Source organism: Carcharhinus amblyrhynchos, chromosome 6 (genome assembly GCF_965287045.1).
Source record: "Carcharhinus amblyrhynchos chromosome 6, sCarAmb.v2.hapA, whole genome shotgun sequence".
NCBI lineage: Eukaryota > Metazoa > Chordata > Chondrichthyes > Carcharhiniformes > Carcharhinidae > Carcharhinus > Carcharhinus amblyrhynchos.
Genome location: NC_137329.1, coordinates 8,200,525 through 8,223,959, shown reverse-complemented (window position 1 = coordinate 8,223,959; position 23,435 = coordinate 8,200,525). Strand labels below are relative to the sequence as shown.

General features: G+C 41.5%; 1 protein-coding gene across 2 annotated transcripts in view; it reads left to right on the top strand.

The window, feature by feature from the left end:
• The window catches only part of kif18a (kinesin family member 18A), a 122,821-nt gene that overhangs the window by 22,195 nt on the left and 77,191 nt on the right, over nucleotides 1-23,435 (top strand). For both annotated transcript variants that reach the window (XM_080189881.1, XM_080189880.1), the window contains exons 5-6: nucleotides 1,366-1,476; nucleotides 9,107-9,304. In XM_080189881.1, the coding sequence (XP_080046007.1) occupies nucleotides 1,366-1,476; nucleotides 9,107-9,304 (309 nt within the window). The remainder of the gene's footprint in view (nucleotides 1-1,365; nucleotides 1,477-9,106; nucleotides 9,305-23,435) is intronic.

Below are 23,435 nucleotides of genomic sequence, written 5' to 3'. Positions count from 1 at the left end.
GAGTCTAAAACTAGAGGGTATAGGTTTAAGGTGAGAGGGAAGAAATGCAAAAGTGTCCAGAAGGGCAATTTTTTCAGACAAAGCATTGTGAGTGTCTGGAATGATCTGCCAGATGTTGTAGGAGAGGCAAGTACACTTTTGTCTTTTAAAAAGCATTTAGACAGTTACAAGGATATGGAGGGATATGGACCAAACACAAGCAATTGGGACTGGCTTAGGGGTTTAAAAAAAAAGAGTGGCATGGACAAGTTGGGCTAAAGGGCCTGTTTCCATGATGTAAACCTCTATGACTCAATAAGTCTTGTGAAACGTACTTCCCCAGAGAGCGATTGAGGCAGGATCATTGAATATTTTTAAAGCATAGGTAGATCTTTGACTAACAAAGGATTCAAAGTAGATAGACTCCCTACAATGTAGAAAGAGGCCATTTGGCCCATTGAGTCTGCACTAACCACAATTGCACACGCTCCCTATCCCCGTAACCCCATGTCTTTAACCGGCAAAACCCTCTGACACTAAGTGGCAATTTATGATGGCCAGTCAACCTAACCTGCACATCTTTGGAGTGTGGAGGAATGTGAAATTGAGGCCACAATCAGATCAGCTATGACCTTCCTGAATAGTAGAGCGGGCTCAAAGGGCCAAATAGCATAGTTCCTCTAGACTTCCCAAATGCCTATGCTACTCAGAAGCCGCAAGCCTTGAACATATTCCTTTTGTTTGCAGGGAATGGATACCCGCATATGAATATATGTTGCTTTTAGCAAAAATAATTCAATCGCATTACAAGTTTGACTTGTTATCTGGAATTGGTTGTTAGTGTAGCTATTAGTAGTCAGGATTGAGTAGCACATGCAGAACAATTGCAAAATTGCAGCTAACATTGGATACTTTGCAAGTGTGGGCTGATTTGTTGGTAATTGACAGAGTATGGTCTGTACTCTACCAATCAGCAGATTTTTCTCTTGTAGTTTAGATTGTTGTGATAGTTTGAAATTTAATCTTTGTGCATTGTCCTGGTGGTGTAAGATAAACAACTTCAACATGTTTTTGAATATTGCTGAAAAGAGACAAGGGAAATTTTGCTGATGCCTGAAGCATTCTCTTTCCCAATTTGAAACTCTGTTCAGTTTTTACCAGATCGATCAATATTAACTTTGGAATTTTGAGGCCTCTTTGAGGACGTGAGGGTGAGGGGTTTATTAGAACTGAAATATTAACTTCATCCAGAGTCATAAAAATCACCTAACACAAGAAAATGAGTTGCAGAAATGTTCGACAAGCATTCTGTTTATGATCTGACTGACTTTTGTATAAAACTATTGATGGAAGCTGAATGCCTTTCTTTGTAAAAATATTTTGTAGCCGACATCTTCAAAACAGCTCCTTCAGATGTTGGATTACGGGAATAAAAATAGAACACAACATCCTACTGATGTTAACGCCAATTCTTCACGTTCTCACGCTGTCTTTCAGGTATGACTATGAATATAAACTCAATTCAATATTGCTTATTTGTTAATGTGTTTTTTAAGTTTTCAAGGGCATTCCACCTACAGATATTTCATCACTAATTTGACTTGCTAGCTTAGATGAAACTTTTGTATTTGTTGCCACAAATCATAAGGCAGCACAGAGTGGCCATCTGATATTTAAGGTTTCAAAATAGTATCCAAATTGTGCGCCCACACTGCTGAGATGTCATCTTGGCAAGGAGATTGCACACACCTAAAGCTGCTGGCAGTATGCTGAGCAGAGACATTAGTAAGAAGCATTGAGCAACATTGATAAGCAGCCCACTGTTGATATTTAGCAGCTTCAGCACCAACTTGCCCTCACACAGATGACCATAACAGATTCCAAACCATTAACCCCACTCCTATCAGTGCATTTAAAAAGATGGAATAGTTGCAGATTGGTTACTGAATCATTTATGTTTTACTGCTGTATGTTTTGTACATTTGTCTTTGGAGGTTTAACTATACTGGGCTGAAGTTTGAGCCTGAGAAGTAATGCATCTAACCTTTGTTATGTTTGGTTACCCAGACATGGTGACCTGTTTGCGCTTTCTTGGAATTAAAGATGGCTGAGAGGATGAAGAATGCCTATATAGAAGAATGGAGAAACAGTGGGCATTTTAGCAGGAAGTCTTATCCACAGAGAGTAGTTCTTTTATTCCAGCAATAACATGTTCACAAGATATTTTTGGCTCACTAATTGTGAGTGAAATCTTGTCAACTCTGCAGTTGGAACTGCAACCTCGAAGCAAGATGAAAATTGATTGATTTAAGACGGTCCAAGGTGACTTGAAGTCTCACTTTTCATATCTCTGACTTCTTTCAGGCTGTTGCAGTGGATATAAGCAGCATCTCAAAACTAGCAGTGCCCTACTATGTGAGGGAGATCATTGAGACACCGTAGAATGAAAAACACTTTCAGCTCATTCCCTCTTGCCAGAGACAAATAGAAGGAGCGAGCATGAGGTTTTGCACAGACTGCAGGAAGCCTGTTGCTTCGGGATGCAGGCACATTGCATTACATACTCGTCTCTAAGCTCCACAATTTTATCACAAGAAAAGGATTCCACTGCCTTCATGTACGGCTGGTGTCTAGCCACAGGCTGGCATCAGGCAGGTGAATGCTTGTTGACCTGTTAGCTAACATAATTCATTCATTCTGAGGTAGTTCTCTTTCGACTGTATTGGATCCAGTTAGGCAAGTAAGGGACTGACTACTGGGTGGCAAGGATTACCTCCTTGTGACTCTGGTCGGGAACCGTATATATAACGAGAGTCATGCTGCCACGAGATATCTAATAGAGCACAGATTTACAGATAAGGCATTAAGCCTTTTGAGCCAAATTTAAAAACTGTAGTGCCAACTTAAAAAGAGCAGGAAAGTTCTCACGCTATGTTTTAATACATTTCAATTCAATCTCCTGTCATCCTTCTAAACTCCAGTTTAGTTTAGCAGGCCCAGTTGAAGCAATTTTTCCACACCAGCCAACCCCGTTATCCTCATAGTGAACCTCCACTACACTCCTTCTTTGGCACACATATCCGTAGGTAGGAAGACCAAAGCTGCACGCTATATTCCAAGTGTGTTCGCACAAAAATCTGTATAAATGCAGTCTAACTCATGGAGAATCTTGTCCTTTTATTTTTCCCTGCTGGCTCCAATTATGCATCAGCTGCAAGGAGTGATATGGGTCAGTGAGTGTCATAGAACATAGAACACTACAGCACAAACAGGCCCTTCGGCCCACGAGTTGCGCCGATCACATCAACACCTATCTATAACCCCCAATCCCATAAAACCCCATATACTCATCCAGAAGTCTTTTAAAAGACCCCAGCGAGTTCGCCTCCACCACCACTGAAGGCAGCCGATTCCATTCACTCACCACCCTCTGAGTGAAAAACTTACCCCTAACATCACTTCTGTACTTTCCTCCCCGCACCTTAAACCTGTGTCCTCTCGTAGCGACCATTTCAACCCGGGGAAATAGCCTCTGAGAATCCACCCTATCTATTCCTCTCAACATTTTATAAACCTCTATCAGGTCGCCTCTCAACCTACGTCTCTCCAGGGAAAAGAGACCCAGTTCCCTCAACCTAACTTCATAAGGCATGCCTCCCAGTCCAGGCAACATCCTTGTAAATCTCCTCTGTACCCTTTCAATAGCTTCTACGTCTTTCCTATAGTGAGGCGACCAGAAACGCGCACAGTACTCCAAATGAGGCCTGACAAGGGTCTTACAAAGTTGCAGCATTACCTCCCGACTCCTAAACTCAATCCCTCGATTTATGAAGGCCAGTACACCATACGCCTTCTTGACCACCTCTTCCACCTGCGAGGCCGATTTAAGAGTCCTGTGGACCCGGACCCCAAGATCCTTCTGCTCCTCAACACTACCAAGACTCCTGCCCTTGATAGTGTACTCGTTCATCCCGTTGGTTCTGCCAAAATGGACGACTACGCATTTATCCGCGTTGAAGTCCATCTGCCACTTCTCCGCCCAGTCCTGCATCCTATCTATGTCCTGCTGCAACTTTTGCCATCCTTCCAGACCATCCACAACACCACCGACCTTCGTGTCATCAGCGAACTTACTTACCCATCCTTCCACTTCCTCATCCAGGTCATTTATGAAAATGACAAACAGCAAGGGTCTTAGAACAGATCCCTGGGGCACTCCACTGGTGACTGACCTCCATTCAGAAAAAGACCCATCCACAACCACTCTCTGCCTTCTGCAGGCAAGCCAGTTCTTGATCCACAAGGCCAAAGGCCCTCGGATCCCATGCCCTCTCACCTTCTCAAGAAGTCTTGCATGGGGGACCTTATCAAACGCCTTGCTGAAGTCCATGTACACCACATCCACGGCACTTCCTTCGTCAATGTGTTCAGTCACGTTATCGAAGAACTCAACTAGGCTCGTAAGGCACGACCTGCCCTTGACAAATCCATGCTGACTATTCCTGATCATGTCAAACCTCTCCAAATGGTCGTAAATCTTGTCCCTCAGAAGCCTTTCCATCAGCTTACCAACCACTGAGGTCAGACTCACCGGTCGGTAATTTCCCGGGCTATCTCTGTTCCCTTTCTTGAAAATAGGGACTACATCCGCAATCCTCCAATCTTCCGGAACCTCTCCCGTCTCCATTGACGACGCACAGATCATCGCCAGGGGCTCTGCAATCACTTCCCTCGCCTCCCACAGTATCCTGGGGTATATCCCATCTGGTCCCGGCGACTTATCCTGGTCCCGGCGACTTCCTCCCCTGTATCTATGGAAGATCATGGTCGGAGGTGTGGTAGATTGTGAGGAAGGGTGTCATAGTTTGCAGGGTGACTTAGACAGGTTGCAGAGCTGGGCCGCGAGGTGGCAGATGGAGTTTAATGCGGAGAAGTGTGAGGTAATTCATTTCGGTAGGAGTAACAGATGTGTTGAGTATAGGGCTAACGGGAGGACTTTGAATAGTGTGGAGGAGCAGAGGGATCTAGGTGTATGTGTACATAGATCCCTGAAAGTTGGGAATCAAGTAGATAAGGTTGTTAAGAAGGCATACGGTGTCTTGGCGTTTATTGGTAGGGGGATTGAATTTAGGAGTCGCAGCGTCATGTTGCAACTGTACACAACTCTGGTGCGGCCGCACTTGGAGTACTGTGTGCAGTTCTGGTCCCCACATTACAGGAAGAACGTGGAGGCTTTGGAGAGGGTGCAGAGGAGGTTTACCAGGATGTTGCCTGGTATGGAGGGGAGGTCCTATGAGGAGAGACTGAGGGATTTGGGGTTGTTTTCGCTGGAAAGAAGGAGGCTAAGAGGGGATCTTATTGAAACGTATAAGATGATTAGAGGTTTAGATAGGGTGGATAGTGATAGCCTTTTTCCTCGGATTATGTTCTATCTCATTCACTATCTCGACTCTCATTTCCATCAGCAATCTGGGATACAATCCATTTAGACCAGGTGACTGATCCACTCAAAGCGTTTCCAGTCCCTCCTGTTTCTCAGTTTGCACTGTTCAATTGTCTCACCCATCTCCACACCAGCTTTCTCGCTGAGTTAGTTCAGACACAAAACATTCACTCAGGAATCCAGCTGAGCCTCGAGGCACCAATCACCTTCTAGCTGCTGAACAGGATCTACACTGCTTTTGAATACCCGCAGCTCAGTCCCTGCTCATTCGCTCAGAGACATGGATATAGCACTGATCTTGATGAATGGCCTGCCAACACCCACTGCTCATGTGACACACACAGCACAGATTACCTGGACAGTGCCCCAGGCTGCACCATTCTGTCGCAGTCTGTAACCCATCACAGAAATCTCCACCTCCCTGCGAGGGGGGTTGTCACAGAGCCGGCTGCGGGTTCGCACTTCCTCCCCACAGCTCCTCGAACAGTCTGTCCACGGAGACCAACTGCCCCAAAGTCCATCTCCTGTAACAAAAGATTCAATAAGAGTCAGATTCAATTCATTTCTACAAAACCCATCGGTATAGAACAGAGAGACATTTAACCCCAGCACACTCAATAAACCCTGCACTGTCAGAGGGTCAGTGCTGAGGGAGTGCCGCACTGTCAGAGGGTCAGTGCTGAGGGAGTGCCGCACTGTCAGAGGGTCAGTGCTGAGGGAGTGCCGCACTGTCAGAGGGTCAGTGCTGAGGGAGTGCCGCACTGTCAGAGGGTCAGTGCTGAGGGAGTGCCGCACTGTCAGAGGGTCAGTGCTGAGGGAGTGCCGCACTGTCAGAGGGTCAGTGCTGAGGGAGTGCCGCAGTGTCAGAGGGTCAGTGCTGAGGGAGTGCCGCAGTGTCAGAGGGTCAGTGCTGAGGGAGTGCCGCAGTGTCAGAGGGTCAGTGCTGAGGGAGTGCCGCAGTGTCAGAGGGTCAGTGCTAAGGGAGTGCCGCACTGTCAGAGGGTCCTTCAGTGATGCTTGCGATGTGGTTGTCATAGTGTGTACCATCTAAGTTCATGGATGTGAGGCATAAAAATAAAGCAAAGAGGTTGAGTACTGATTGGTGAAGATTGTTATTCAGAGGATGTAGTGGATTAAGGAGGGATTAGGCTAGTACAACATTTCAGGTGTGCTCTTTGAAAATTGAACTCTCTGATCTTAACTCATTGGATTATTAAGCTTCCTGCAGTTCCCATGTTCTTGGAGCTATACTCCTAACATCGACTTCTACTAATTCTTTGCCCTGCTTCCTGAGTATATGTCTCAAGGATCTTCTGGGAATACGTGACATCTCTCTTCTCTATGTCTTGAATCAGTGCCTTGAGTGCATTATCTGAGAACCTAATGTAGAGTGTGTACACATTATCTGATGTGTACGCACTCATATTCAGGTGTTCCTTAATATATTATAGCACAGAATCAGTTCCGAAAGGATTCCTACCATTCCTTGCTGGGAACATGGAAATCAATAGGAAACTCCATTTTTAACATAGCGCTTCCAGTGAGATGAACAGTTGTGATTTATTTGTGCATTGTGATCCTCCCATCCATATTTCATTTAACCTCACCCAATTCATTTGCTCTATCTCCTTACATTATTCTAACTGCTCTGGATGGAAACATCCTCCATGATTCGGCTATAACATCCTTTGTGATAATGTTAAAAGTTGTGTGATCCCTATATAAGAAGAGTTAGTTACTTTCTCTCTTGGGTTGACTATTTATTTTACTACTTCGAGTTGCCACAAGCATTTTGTTCATTTGTGTGGCAGTTGGTAGTTAATGAAATGTTGTTTTTAATATCCTTGGTTCTTATTACTGGTTGGCATGGTGGCACAGTGGTTAGCACTGCTATCCCATGGTGCTAGGGACCTGGGTTTGATTCCCGGCTAGGATGACTGTGTGGAGATTACACGTTCTCCTGTGTCTGCGTGGGTTTCTTCCAGGTGCTTTGATTTCCTCCCACAGTCTGAAAGATGTGCTGGTTAGGTGCATTGGCCATGCTAAATTCGCCTTCAGTGTATCCCAACAGGCGTTGAAGTATGGGGACGAGGGGATTTTCGTAATAATTTCATTGCAGTGTTAATGTAAGCCTACTTGTGATGCTAATAAATAGATTATAAAACTTAGAAAACTGAGAGAAATTGCTCACTGTACTTTTGTAGGTTTTTGATTAATTCTTGGAAAATGTTTAAATTTTCAAAGTCTTACCTGATAACATTACTTTGAAATTCATTTCCTACATTACATCAGTGAGCACACTTCTATAAAACTCTTTGGGATGTCCTGAGATCATGAAAGGTTTTATTAAATGCAAGTGTTCTTTGTGGACAAATTTGGAACTCCTTACATTCTTGCTCAAAGCACCTCAGTACTTCATGATCTGATGCTTTTTTTAAAAAAGCTATAAATGGCATGCATTTTAGCTCAAATAAATTGTGGTATCTATTTAGGTTACGTGTAATTGAACAATTAAGTAGTTTTCTTCAAGGTTTCTGGTTTTAAAATGCACAGAACTAACCTGGATGAGGAAGTGGAGGGATGGGTTAGTAAGTTCGCTGATGACACGAAGGTCGGTGGTGTTGTGGATGGTCTGGAAGGATGTCAGAAGTTGCAGCAGGACATAAATAGGATGCAGGACTGGGCGGAGAAGTGGCAGATGGACTTCAACGCGGATAAATGTGTAGTCGTCCATTTTGGCAGGACCAATGGGGTGAACGAGTACATTATCAAGGGCAGGAGTCTTAGCAGTGTTGAAGAGCAGAAGGATCTTGGGGTCCGGGTCCACAGGACTCTTAAATCGGCCTCGCAGGTGGAGGATGTGGTCAAGAAGGCATATGGTGTACTGGCCTTCATTAATCGAGGGATTGAGTTTAGGAATCGGGAGGTAATGCTGCAACTTTATAAGACCCTTGTCAGGCCTCACTTGGAGTACTGTGCGCAGTTCTGGTCACCTCACTATAGGAAGGACGTAGAAGCTATTGAAAAGGTACAGAGGAGATTTACAAGGATGTTGCCTGGACTGGGAGGCATGCCTTATGAAGTTAGGTTGAGGGAGCTGGGACTCTTCTCCCTGGAGAGACAAAGGTTGAGAGGCGACCTGATAGAAGTTTATAAAATGTCGAGAGGCATAGATAGGGTGGATTCTCAGAAGCTATTTCCCCGGGTTGAAATGGTCGCTACGAGAGGACACAGATTTAAGGTGCGGGGAGGCAAGTACAGAAGTGATGTTAGGGGTAAGTTTTTCACTCAGAGGGTGGTGAGTGAATGGAATCGGCTGCCGTCAGTGGTGGTGGAGGCGAACTCGCTGGGGTCTTTTAAAAGACTTCTGGATGAGTATATGGGATTTAATGGGATTGGGGGTTATAGATAGGTCTATGGATTGGTAGGTGTTGATGTGATCCGCGCAACTCGTAGGCCGAAGGGCCTGTTTGTGCTGTAGTGTTCTATGTTCTATGTATACGCTCATTTACATTTGTATTCTATTTCAAAGTCCAAGCAAAAGTTCCACCTTGGATATAAGGTCTTAGTCGAAGGCATTTGTGTGCAATAGATGTATCTGTTAGTTGTTTCAGTATTTAGTATCACCCACAAAGCCTTTAGTTTTGCACAGCAGATCTTTTATATCATTCATTCATTTTACAGATTTATTTAAGGCAGCAAGATAGAACTGCAAACATCAATCAAAACATTAAAATTGCAAAAATGTGCCTCGTTGATTTAGCTGGATCGGAACGTATTAGTGCAATGAACATGAAAGCAGCTCGTTTCAGGGAGGGAGCAAATATTAATCAATCTCTCTTGGCTCTGGGAAATGTCATCAATGCCTTAGCAGATTCCAAGGTAAGAATTTATAGCTTTTGTAAAGCTTTTTTTTTCACAGCTCAGATTGTACCTCAAATTGGTGATGTTGTAGTGCTTTTTTTCTTGAATTTATGCTGCTGGCATCAGAATAGGACTAAAATTTAAACTTCAGATTTTCAATAATAATTCACGTGGTGTGCCAAATTACACTTGTTTTGATGCATATCATGGTAGGAGTTAAGAATTTGTTGTGTCTAAATCTGCTTTCTTACTCTGATTATGTTCTACATCTTCTACATTTCTTGGCCATTGTTCATCAAACTAGTCACTGTTCCCTGGTAAGAGACCAAGGATCCCTCAGCAGCTGCTTTTTATGGTGGGTTTTATGATTGACTGGGCACTAAGGGTTCACTGGAGCTCCTGGTAGCAGAATATTGAGAAGTTTTGATTTGATTTATTATTGTCACATGTATTGGTATACAGTGAAAAGTATTATTTTTTTGTGCGCTATACAGACAAAGCTTATCATTTGTAGAGAAGGAAATGAGAGAGTGCACAATGTAGTGTTACAGTCAGAGTTGGTTTGTAGAGAAAAATCAACTTAATGTGAGGCGGTTCCATTCAAAAGTCTGGTGGCAGCAGGGAAGAAGCTGTTCTTGAGTCAGTTGGTACATGTCCTCAGACTTTTGTATTTTTTTCCTGATGGAAGAAGGTGGAAGAGAGAATGTCTGGGGTGCGTGGAGTCCTTGGTTATGCTGGCTGCTTTGCTGAGGCAGCAGGAAGTGTAGACAAAGTCAATGGATGGGACACTGGTTTGAGTGATGGGCTGGGTTTCATTCATGATCCATTGTAGTTTCTTGCAGTCGTGAACAGAACGGGAGCCATACCAGGCTGCAACCATAAAACCATAAGACATAGGAGCAGAATTAGGCCACTCGGCCCACAACCAGAAAGAATGCTTTCTATTGTGCATCTGTGAAAGTTGGTGAGAGTCAACTGAGAGTTGGTGAGAGGACATGCCAAATTTCCATAGCCTCCGAAGAAAGTATAGACATCTGTGGACTTCCTTAACTATAGCGTCAGCAGGGAGGGACCAGAACAAATTCTTGGTGATCTGGACACCTAAAAACTTGAAGCTATGCTGTAAGATTCATCAGGATAAATGCAGGATTGCCAAGTTTCAAATGATTGCAGTGATTTACTCTATAGGATAAAACATTGCTGGTTAGTTGGCAAGTCACTCTGGCCAAAGCATTGCCATGGAGAAATTAATGAGGAATTATAGGCTCCCAACCTCCCCGGATAATTCAAAAAAGACTCGAGACTTAAACTTTGCAAAGAACTGATCCCTATGTATGAATGTAAGCCACGTCTAGTGTAAATGAGCCATGTTATGAGCTCAACTGTTTATCTTAAATTGATAGCGTAACTATCAGCACACATTGTTTAGCATGGTGTCCAATTCTGGACTCGCATCTAACTGTAGAGATTTTTTAGGTTTTGTAAACACAGACTGGTCCCTTATGGTGCTTTTTTTAAAAAAAAAATTCCCCTCGGCTGAGAGCATTGGTGACTTGGCTGACATTTGTTGCCCATTCCCAATATCCCTTGAAGGTCATAGTGAGCTGCCTTTTTGAACTGCACTTCATACTCTGTCTTTTACAAACACTCAAAGAAACTTGCTGTTTTGTTTGAATAGCCAGTTGTTGGGTCACAAGGCCAGGTGTAAGCACGTTGTCTAGGGACACGTTTAATATACTATTGAGATGCTGTTCTGTTGTAACAAGTAACTTAAGCTCATCCACCTGTTGAGGTGCACGTAGAAATCACTACGACATTTAAAATAATGCAGAAGTTCTTCTGGTCTCCCAGCCAAGATTCCCTAAATCAATAGTCAGCCTAAAATTGCTGTTTCTCCTCCTAGCTCAGTAAGGAAATCAGAAAAAGTTTGCAGGAACACACCACACTTGAGGCTTTTCTGATCTCCGCTCTTCTTACCCCATAGGATGGCTTAATGAAAAGCCACAGTGGATTCCCTGCACAGGTCCATGATTAAAATAGCAGTTGGGCTCCAATCCTATCACCAGGGCTCAAACATTGAACGAAGCACCTGATTTCCAGCAGGTGATCTTCCTGCCTGCTCAGAAGAGCAGATTAAAATTCAAATCTGTGGGGAAAGAGCAGGACCTTGGTAAGTTCCACAGGAGATTATCAATTCCCTCCTAGATTCTGCCTGTGTAATGCCTGTTTCGTCTAAAAGCAAGCTGTCTTGAGCTGACCGGAGAAGAACTGTAGCAGTACTTCTATAAAATAGAACAGCGTTTTTACAAAGACTATGAAAATCACCATTTGATCCTTTTTCTGTACACCTTGTTTGTCTCTCTTTTCCACTCCACTTTTTGTCAGTGAGCTGTAGATAAAGTTCCATTGCCATTGATGGTAAAGATTGTACACCTCACAAACATACAATATGAGAATTGCAGCATCAGAACTTGTATTAGGTATCTGATATAGTACATCTTGCTATTTAATTTGTGAATTATATACCATTATTTCCTTGCGGTTAGGTTACCAAACTAGGAACTTCCACTCATTCAAATTGGGAAATTAAGTTGAATTAATATGGTAATTTGATAGGTGGCGCCTGAAATTAAGATCCATCGTGACAGCCTTTGATGTAGCAATGAGGAAAATTTGGGGAATCTATAAAGGGCTGTGTGTCAATTGTTAAGAATCTGTTGTCATTTTTGGATAATAAGATAATGGTCCACGTAACCTGGTGACCTTTGTCCTGGAAACAGTGCTAACAGGAAGGGCGTTAACGTGGTTATTTGGCAAAGAAAGACCCGAGACAAAAGAAGAGCTGCAAATTGAGACGGTTCCAGAAACAATTGTGGTATATTGGGAAGATAGCACAAATGGAATCCTGTTTCTTTGGAAGCTGCTGCCTGCAGATAATATGTTAAATCTTTGAAGGAAAGGGTCTAGAATTCTGCTTGTGGCTGAAACTGGGACCATCAGACAGAGTGGACTGCCTGTATCTATATAAAGCTTTGTATCTGCTGATCTGTCTAATTTGTTGTTCATACCAACAGTGATTTGCCTGTTAAATCATATTTAATTTACATGGATTCTGATTCATGTTAACGTTATAAGCTGTGACATTTTGTTCATTAATTTTTTCAGTTGTGGGTTGTTTGATTAGATTTGGTTATTTTGGTTTATGGATTCCCACAGAGATTGGAACACTGTGAAAACTGCCATTTAAAGACTCAACCAATTTGCTAATTCCCTTCAAAGCAGTACGCTAGCCAACTACCTAATTCAGCTGACAGATAATTGCAGTTCTACATAATGTAACTAATTCTTAATAACCTCAGGGTAACTGGGAATGCAGACTAAATACAGGTTTGCTTATGTCAGCCACATCGCAGGAACAATTATAAGTTAATTATGTGGATTTTTTAAACGTTTTTATTTGCCAGTGACTTCTGATATCCGAAATAGATTTTACATAGCTATCTCTTGGATGCTCCAAATCCCTCGATACTGTTTGCCCAGCCTAGTAATTCAGAGTTCAGTGATTTTGTTTCTTGTGTGTATAATGGTAATATGCATCTCTGTGTATTGCATGTAATGTTGTATTCCAAATTGTCCTTCCCTGAACATAACATCTTTAATGTTATTTGAGATTGAGACCTGTATATATTTTGAAGCCTAGGCAGGATACATCTCTATTCTCTTTTTGCCCATTTTCTTTTACCCTGTCTTACTGTGAAATTAGGTGAAAGACCTAATCTTTGGCAAATCAGCCAAGTTTTTAATAAGATGTGATCTGGATTCCTGGCCATTGCAATGTTATGACTTTCATTTGGGTCATTTTACTAGTCAGTTTCAGGATCATTGCTTTCTATGAAATCTCGTGTCTCATTTCACACTGATTTTACAAACCTAGAAAAATGTTACTATTCTTTTCCCTCTTTAAAAGGGGCAAATATCGCACCCATGATCAAAGTTTTACATTGTTAAAACACTAGGTATGAAACTTAAGCTTACAAAGAGAAAGGTGATATTTTATACAGCGATGATGCCACGGTGTTGGTAATTAGCCTTGAGGGGGCATTCTACTTAATGCATCATGTTATGTTGATTCTGATATCTGGCAAAATCCTGCTGAAATGGAATTGAGTTCAATTTTTAATATCAAATTGTATAGTGATGTATGTGGAGGGGTGTTTACTTTAAATGGGTTTATACAGTCGAGGTGATACAATTTTTATTTCCCAATTAGTCCATTGGTTTTTGTCAGTATTCTGTGAGAATTTGTGTTTCCTCATGATAGTTATCATAAAACATTTATGCATTCAGTTACTACAAATATAGGAACAAAATTGTTATTGTAGTTGCAATATAAAATGATTGCAAAAATTCCAATAATGAAATAAACATAGTTTAACTACTTTTTTAAAGCCAATTTGCTGACTTCACATAATAAAATTACTTCAGCTGAGTTAGTGGAAAACATTCATTTTGGTATATGTTTTCTGTAGCTATTTTTGTAGATAAATGCTTGTAAATTGAAATTGATCTGAGATTACAGCTTGTAACTAGTAAACTTGAGCAACGTTTAATTTACACCCAAGTTATTCACTTCCAACACCATCCATGCACTCTAAATTTGAAGCTATGTTTTACACCTGCACTGGTCAGTTGGAGGGAAGGGGAGGATGTTCAGGGGTCAAGTTGATTTGACTTTTCTTTCCACCTCTTTGGACAGGAAACTTTGAAGCTTCCAACTTTAACTTCCCTAACTTTACAACAAAATATGGCTTTTTTTCACTGAAACTCACTATTTGTGTATAAACCTGTATACAGTACTTACTAAAAATCTGTAAGACATGGTAAAATCCACAATAATTCATTACCGCAAGTGTTTAATTCAAATTTTCAAAGCTCACATTAACTGGCTAAAAGCAGGAGCTCCCAGTGCTGTTAGTTATCTCGAGTGGAATGTGACTGGATCCAGAAAATGCTTACATTGCAAGAAAAATTATGTTCTAAATTTTTTTAAAACTTAAACCTGGAAAGCCAATTTGGTGTAATTTTAAGATTGCAAGTCTGGAGAGTAATGAAGTGCAAACTGATACTTCCCAAAATGAGTTGCATGCAGAAACAGTGATGGTAACTTCTATATCCAGTTGGTAATTATCCTATCAAACGATAGCATTTGTTTTCACGTGTTCTTAATAATGGCCTGATTCAGATTGTTCATTTTGGGAAGGTGTTGAGACAAAGGTTGTTGCCTGCAAAGGTAAATGCAAAATATTACGGAGCTATTCAAGAAGACCAGGGAGTAATCCTTCTGGTCAACACCACAAAAAATAGATTAATTGGTTCTTTATCTTCTTGAGACCTTGCAATGTACAAATTGGCTATAGTGTTTGCTTATAGTGATGCAGGCAAGAGTTAATTAGCGGCCTATTTTGCACATTTCACTTTTTTTTTCTCCATTATTAAATTCTAAGAAAAGATGCTCAATTAGTTGAGCTTAAGGTTTACATGAATACTGACATCTCCTAGTAAGGTATTTCTTTACGCAGTGTTCTGCAGGAGCACTTTCTTTCATTCATTGAACTTATTATGCAGAAATAATTACAAGAAACTTTGAATTATATCAGTTCATTTTAGTGCAATAATGGTGTTTTCCATGCCATGGGCAATTCAGCCTCCTTCATTTTCCAGCAATGTTGTTGACTCATAAATGCCCTCTGAAATGATCCAGCAAGCCAGCCAATTGTAACCAACTGCTACAAAATCTTGAAAAAAGGAATGAAACTGGACCTAGTCTGTAATGGTTCAAGAACAGAAAGAAGTCTCACAACATCAGCTTAATGTCCAACAGGTTTATTTGTAGCAAATGCCACAAGCTTTCGGAACATACTGTTCCTTCGTCAGGTGGGTGGAAGTTCTGATCACAAACAGGGCACAAAGACACAAACTCAATTTACATGAATAATGATTGGAATGTGAGTCTTTACAGCTAATCAATTCTTAAAGGTACAGACAATGTGAGTGGAGAGAGCATTAAGCGCAGGTTAAAAGGATGTGCATTGTTTCATACACATAAGAGAGAGCATTAAGCACAGGTTAAAAGGATGTGTATGTAACAATACACATCCTTTTAACCTGTGCTTAATACTGTCTCCACTTACATTGTCTGTACCTTTAAGACTTGATTAGCTGTAAAGAGTCACATTCCAATCATTGTTCATGTAAATTGAGTTTGTGTCTTTGTGCCCTGTTTGTGATCAGAACTGCCACCCACTTGACAAAGGAACAGCGTGTTCTGAAAGCTTGTGTCATTTGCTACACATAAACCTGTTGGACTTTAAGCTGATGTTGTGAGACTTCTTTCTGTTTTTACCCCAGTCCAACGCCGGCATCTCCACATCATGGTTCAAGAAAGCAGTTACCAGCACTATAAGGGGCAAATAGGGATGGGCGGTGAATGCTGAATTAAAACATTTCCCCTAAACTGCAGAAAATTGGATGGGGCAAAACACATTCAAAGCATCTCCTCTTAGGAAAAGAACAAAAAAAAAATTGATGCAGGAAAATGTCTTGCGTTGAAGTTACAATTCCTCTTCTTGCTGAATGCTACACAATAATGACAATCCTAACTCTAGATTATTAAGGTAAGTGTATCATAACTTTGTTCCAACCAGGGGGCTCCTCTGGTACAACTCCAGTATGCAATTACATCACAGTAATTAAAATCTATCTACAAATTATCTATCCAAAACCAATATAGCTAACTTTTAATTACACGAGTCATTATGATTAATTGCAAAAAAAAATTTGATTATATACTCTTCACATTTTCAAAAGAACATTATGTTCAAAAATTGCTTGATATTATGTTTAACTAAGTAAATGGCTAAACAGTTAATTTGTTCCTGCACAAAATGTGAATAGATATACTTTTTAATGTCATGTGGAGCAATAAAGATAACTGTGATGGTATGAGGCATGAGTTGGCTGTGCTGATCTGGGAAACATTACTGAAAGGAAAGACAGTGGACAGGCAATGGCAGGCATTTAAAGAACAAATAGGTGAACTCCAGAGTTTTTTATTCCTGTTTGGCGCAAGATTGGAAGGGAATTGTGGCCAAACCATGGCTTACAAGGGAAATTAGCAATAGTATAAGATTCAAGGAAGAAGCATTCAAATTGGCAAGAAAAAGCAATAGGCCTGAGGATTGGGAGCAGTTTAAAATTTAACAAAGAAGGACTAAGACATTGATTAAGGAGGGAAAAATACAGCATGGAAATAATCCAACAGGGAACGTAAAGTGATTGTAAAGGTTTCTATTGGTATGTAAAGAGAAAAAGAAAGGCAAAAATGAAGTAGGCCCCTTACAGTCAGAAACAAGAGAATTCATAGCCGGAGAATATACAAATATGTGAATAGGATGGGAATAGAGTGCCTGGAAGGGTAGGTTTAGTTCAGCCAGGCAACATGGTCGATGCATGCTTGGAGGGCCGAAGGGCCTGTTCTTGTGTTGTAATTTTCTTTGTGCTTTGAATAAAGAAATTGCCGAGGAACTAAATTCATACTTGCTTCAGTCTTCACAAAGGAAGACATGAATAATGTACCAGAAATTCTGAGAAAAACAAATTTTTAGTGAAAAAAAAAATCAGCATTAGTAGAGAAATGGTTTTGGGAAATTGGTCAGATTGAAGGTGGATAAATCTCTAGGTCCTGATAATCTTCATCCCAGAGTATTTAAGGTACTGACCCTGGAAATAGTAGATCTATTGATGGTTATTTTCTAAAATTATTTGAACTCTGGACTTGTTTCTACAGATTAGATGGTAGCTAATGTAAGCTCGCCATTCAAAAAGGGAGGTAAAGAGAAAACAGGGAGCTAGTACAGAGACTGGAGAACTCAGTGAATGGGTTCAGAAAGGCTAAGAGAAATGAAACACAGGAAGAGTGTACAAAACATGACAGGACAGATGGTCTGAGGTGTGTTTGCTTTAACACAAGAAGTATGACAGGTAAGATGGATGAACTTAAAGTTTGGATAGCTACATGGAACTATGATGTTGTGACAATTATGGAGACTTGGATGAAAAAAGGGCAGGACTGGCAGTTTAGCATTCCAGGATTTAGGTGCTTCAGGTGAGACAGGGTGATAAAAGAGGCAGGGGTGTCGCTTTACAGCTTTTCAGAGGGAAGCCATCTTGGTAGGATCATGCAGTGAGGCGATATGGGTAGAACTCGGGTGCAGTCACACTGTTGGGATTGTAATACAGACTTCCCAACAGCCAGTGTAAGGTGGAGGAACTGATACGTCAGCAGATTATGGAAAGATGTAAAGACAACAGGGTTGTTGTGACGGGCGATTTTAACTTCCCCAACATAGACTAGCATTCCTTTAGTGCCAGGGTCTTGGATGGGGCAGAGTTTGTTCTGTATGCCCAAGAGTGCTTCCTGAGGCAATATGTAGAGAGTCCACCTTGGGAAGGGGCTGTCTTAGACGTGGTTCTGGGAAACAAGTCAGACAGGTGATTGATGTCTCAGAGGGAGGCCATTTTGGAAACAGTATTCACAATTTAAAAGTTTCAAGATATTTGTAGAAAAGGAAAGAAGTAGTCTCAGAGTGAAAGTACTAAACCGGAGGAAGGCTAACTACAACAGCATTAGGCAGGAGTTAGGGAATGTAGACTGGGAACGCTTGTTTGAAGGTAAATCTGCGACCGATATGTGGGTGTCTTTTAAAGTCAGTTGTTAACAATTCAGGACAAGTATGTCCCAATAAAAATGAAGGATAAAGGTGGCAAGATTTGGGAACGCTGGTTGCTGAGAGAATGAGCTTAGTGAAAAAGAAGAAACAGGCATACATAAGTTTCAGGAAATTGAAAATGGAATGGCTTTTGAGGAATACAAAGATAGTAGGAAAGGGCTTAAACAGGAATTTAGGAAGACAAAAAGAAGCTGTGAAATATCCTTGGCAGGCAGGATTAAGGAGAATCCCAAGGTTCTTTATGCATATATAAGGAGGAAGGGGGTAGCTAAGGAAAGGGTAGGTCCACTCAAGGACAGTTAAGGAAATCTGTGTGTGGAGCCAGATGAGGACCTTAACAAGTACTTTGCATTAGTATTCAAAAGGAGAAGGATGTGGTGGATGGTAAATGTAGAAAGGAGGATGCTGACATTCTAGGACATGTTGAGATAAAAAGGGAGGAGATATTGGAGGTTTTGTAAAACACTAAGATGGCCAAGTCCCCAAGGCCAGATTGGGTCAATCCTGGAATACTGTAAAATAAAGTAAAGTTTATTTATTAGTCACAGATAAGGCTGACATTAACACTGCAATAAAATTACTGTGAAATTCCTCTAGTCGCCACAGTTCAACGCCCGTTTGGGTCAAATGCACCTAACCAACACATCTTTCAGAACGTAGGAGGAAACTGGAGCACCCAGAGGAAACCCATGCAAACATGGGGAGAACGTGCAAGCTCCACACAGTCAGTGACCCAAGCTAGGAATTGAACCTGGGCCCCTGGAGCTGTGAAGCAGCAGCAGCAGTGCTAACCTCTTTGCTTCAGTGCCACCCCACTGAGAGATAAAGGAAGAAATTTCTAAGGTCATGGCCAAAATCTTCGCATCCCCTTCAGCCACGGGCAAGGTACAAGGGGAATAGAGAGTCGTTAATATTGTTCCTCTGTCTAAGAAGGACAGAAGAGATGATCCAGAAAATTGCATGCTTGCAATTCCTCAGCAGTGAGGAAATTATTGGAGAAGATTCTTAGAGACAGAATGTACCCATATCTGGAAGATTTATTGGCGATAGATGGCATGGTTTTGTGAAGGGGAGGTCATGTCTCATAACTTTGATTGAGTTGTTTGAGGAATTGGCAAGAAAAATTGACCAGGACAGGGCAGTAGATGTTGAATACATGGACTTTAGTAAAGCCTTCAATAAGGTTTCTCACGGCAGGCTGACACACAAAGTGATGTCATATGGGATCCAAGGTGAACTGGTAAAATGGATACAAAACTGGGTTGAGCATAGAAAGCAGAGAGTAGCAGCGGAAGGGTACTCTTCTAATTGGAGGTCTGTGACAAGCGGTCTTCCACAAGGATCAGTGCTGGGGCCTCTATTGTTTGTACTTTTTGTAAATGATTTGGAGGAAAATATAGGTGATCTGATGAGTAAATTTGGAGTTAATATAAAAATTGAGGGAGTACTAGACAGTGAGGAGGATTGTCAGAGCATGCAGCAGGATATAAATCGGCTGGAGGCCTAGGCCAAAAATGGCAGATGGAATTTAATCTGGACAAATGGAAGGTCTACTGCAGAGGGAAAGTATACAATAAATGGTCGAGCCCTTAGAAATATTAGCATTCAGCGGGCCCTAGGTGTGCAGATCCACTATTCCCTAAAGGTGGCAACACAGGTGGACAAGATGGTCAAGAAAGCCTATGCATGCTGGCCTTCATTAGGTTAGGGTGTTGAGTATAGGAATTGGAACATCGTGTTGCAGCTGTATATTGCTGTGGTTAGGCTGCATTTAGAGTATTGTGTACAATTCTGGTCGCCACACTACTGGAAGGATGTTGATGCATTGGAAAGGGTGCAGAAGAAATATACTAGGATGTTGCCTGGTTTGGAGGATATGGACTATGAAGAAAGGTTGAACAAACTTGGATTGTTTGCATTAGAGGATGAGGGGAACCTGATAGGGGTTTTCAAGATTATGAAAGGCTTTGGATAGAGTGGATAGTCAGAGTTTTCTTCCAAGGGTTGAAGGGTCAACTATTCAGGGTCATAGGTTGAAAGTGATGAGGGGAAAGTTTAAAAGCAGTGTAAGAAGCCAGTTTTTCACACAGGGTGGTAAATGCCTGGAACGCACTGCCGGAGGAGATGGTAGAAGCAGATTCTGTGTGTGCAGTTTTGGGCGCCGCACCTGCGCAAGGATATTTTGGCCCTGGAGGGAGTGCAGAGGAGGTTTACTAGGCTGATACCGGAGTTGAGGGGGTTGAGCTATGAGGAGAGGCTGAATAAACTAGGCTTGTACTCGCTAGAGTTTAGAAGAATGAGGGGAGATCTCATTGAGACGTATAAGATGATGAGTGGGATGGATAGGATAGAGGTGGAGAGACTCTTCCCGCTCAAAAAAGACAGTAGGACTAGGGGGCACAGCCTCAAGATAAAGGGGAGGCGGTTTAGAACGGAGTTGAGGAGGAACTTCTTCACTCAAAGGGTGGTGAATCTCTGGAATTCTCTGCCCGTTGAAGTGGTGGAGGCTGCCTCGCTAAATATTTTTAAGAAGCGGGTTGATGGGTTTTTGATAAGAGAGGGGATTAAGGGTTATGGGGAGAGGGCGGGAAAGTGGAACTGAGCCACAACAGATCAGCCATGATCTTATTGAATGGCGGGGCAGGCTCGAAGGGCTAGATGGCCTACTCCTGCTCCTATTTCTTATGTTCTTATTCTATAACAACGCTCGAGACATCTGGATAGTTACATGAGTCGACAGGGAATAGAGGGATTTGGACCACACAGAGGCAAAAAAATATAGATTAGAGAGGCATCTCGGTTGGCAAAGGCTTCGTGGCCCGAAGCGCCTGGTTCTGTGCTGTATTGCTCTTTGTTCTATAGACTAGTGTGCCTAACATTGGTACTGGGGGCAATACTTGAGTCCATTATCAAGGATTTCATAACTCAGCATTTGGAAGGCAGTGGTATAATCAGACAAGGTCAGCATGGATTTACAAAAAGGAAATCATGCTTGACAAATCTATTGGAATTCTCTGAGGATGGAACTAGTAGAGTTGACCGAGGAGAACCAGTGGATGTGGTTTATTTAGAATTTCGGAAGGCTTTTGACAGAATTTCACATAATAGACTACTATGTAAGGTTAAAGCACATGGGATTGCAGGTAGTCTTGAGATGGATAGAAAGCTGGTTAGTAGGTAGGAAGCAAAGAGTTGACAATTAGTGATGAGTGAGGTTGCACATGGATCTGTGCTAGGATTGCAACTGTTCACATTGTATATTAATGATTTGGAAGAGGGAACTGAATGTATTATCTTCAAATTTGCAGATGATACAAAGCTGAGAGGGAGAGTGACCTGTGAAGAGGATGCAGAGGCGCTTCAGCGTGATTTGGACAGGCTGAGTGTGTGGGCATCTGCGTGGCAGATGTAGCATAATGTGGATAAATGTGAGGTTATTCACTTTGGTAGCAATAATAGGAAGACAGATTATTACTTGAATGGATGTAAGTTGAGAGAGATGGATACTCGGTGAGACCTTCGTTTCCTCGTGCATCAGCCATGGAAAATAAGCATACAGGTACAACAGGCAGTAAAGAAGGCCAATGGTATTTTGGTCTTCATAGCAAGAAGATTTGAATATAAGGATGTTTGGCTACAATTGTATAGGGCATTGGTGTGGCCACACCTGGAGTATTGTGTGCAGTTTGGTGTCCTTTATCTGAGGAAGAATGTCCTTGCTCTAGAGGAGTACAGCTGATTTCTAGGATAACAGGTCTGTCATATGCGGAGAGACTAAGTTGTTTAGGATTATATTCACTGGAGTTTAAAAGAATGAGAGGGGATCTCATAGAACCTATAAAATTCTAACAGGTTAGACCGGATTCAGAAAGAATGTCTCCATTGGTGAAGGAGTCTAAAACTAAGCATTATAGTTTGAGGATAAGGAGTAAACATTTTAGAATTGAGGTGAGGAGAAATTTCTTAACCCAGAGGGTGGTGCATGTGTGGAATTCACTACCACAGAAAGTAGTTGAGGCCAAAATGTTATGCGATATCAAGAAGAAATCAGATATAGCTCTTAGGGCGAAAGGGATCAAGGGATATGGGAGTAAGGAGGGATTAGAACATTGAATTCGATGATCTGCAATGGTTAAAATGAACAGCGGAGCAGGCTCGAAGGGCAGAATGGCCTATTCCTGCTTCTTGTTTCTATGTTTCCAAAGTAACATAATGGTTTTTATTATATCTCCAATTCCTTTTGGATGAGATAAACTAACTCCATTTTCACCGAAGTAGCTTATTAATAAAAAGGGCAATTTTGTTAAGTGGAAGAGAGAACTTCTGCCATACACCGTCTGCTTGACCTTGTGTAATCGTGAGTCTCGTCTCTTCAGATCATTGATTTTGGCCTCCATTACGATGCAAGCATAATAAATCGTTCAGTTCAGAAATTACTCCGCAGAAATTTTTTAAAATTGAGATTTCTGAATTTTTTGGCCAGGCTTATTTTTGTATGTAATGTATGTTTTACATCGAGCATAGAGATCGCTTGCACCATTCCTCCAGGTTCATAAACTGAAAATCTATCTAAAAGGTTAAATTTGCAAACCAGATTGTACAGTATATTAATAGTTGCAAGATAACACTTAATAAGATGGGTGCCATATTAACCGACAAGACTTTTTCTTCTCTCTACTTAGCATCATTTTAAGGCAATTTGAAGATCAAACATTATTTATTAGATAAACAAAGTCTGCGACTGACTTGTATCATGCTGGTGCACCATCACGTTTTCAAGAACCAATTATTGATTGAGGGTGTTTTGTATTTGTCTTTAAATGGAAGGACCACAATTGTCATTTAATCCATTACACTATAGAGATTAATAGAATGACTATTGTGATGTCCAACATGATATAATAATGACAGCAGCAGTTATGTGCTAGCTACTAAGAAGAAAGAATGGAATAGTTTGTACTCTGTCTGTGAGGGATATAGCTATTCTTCTTACATATACCGTTAATAAAACAGTTTGAAACCAGTACCAGAGTAAGACTACAGTCTGTTTAGATAGGATGGACTACAAGCCAGCAATCAATAAACTCTGTCTATACTTCCCGCTGCCTCAGAAAAGCAGCCAGCATGCTCAACCACCCCAAGCACCTCAGCCATGTTCTCTTCCATTTTCTTCCGTTGGGAAAAAGATATATAAGCCTGAGAACAAGTAGCAACTGATTCAACAACAGCTTCTTCCCTGCTGCCATCAGACTTTTAAATAGACCTACTATATTATTAAGCTGATCTTTCCCTGTACCCTATCTGTAATTGCAACACTATATTCTACACTCTCTCCTTTCTTTCTCCCTCTGTACTCTATG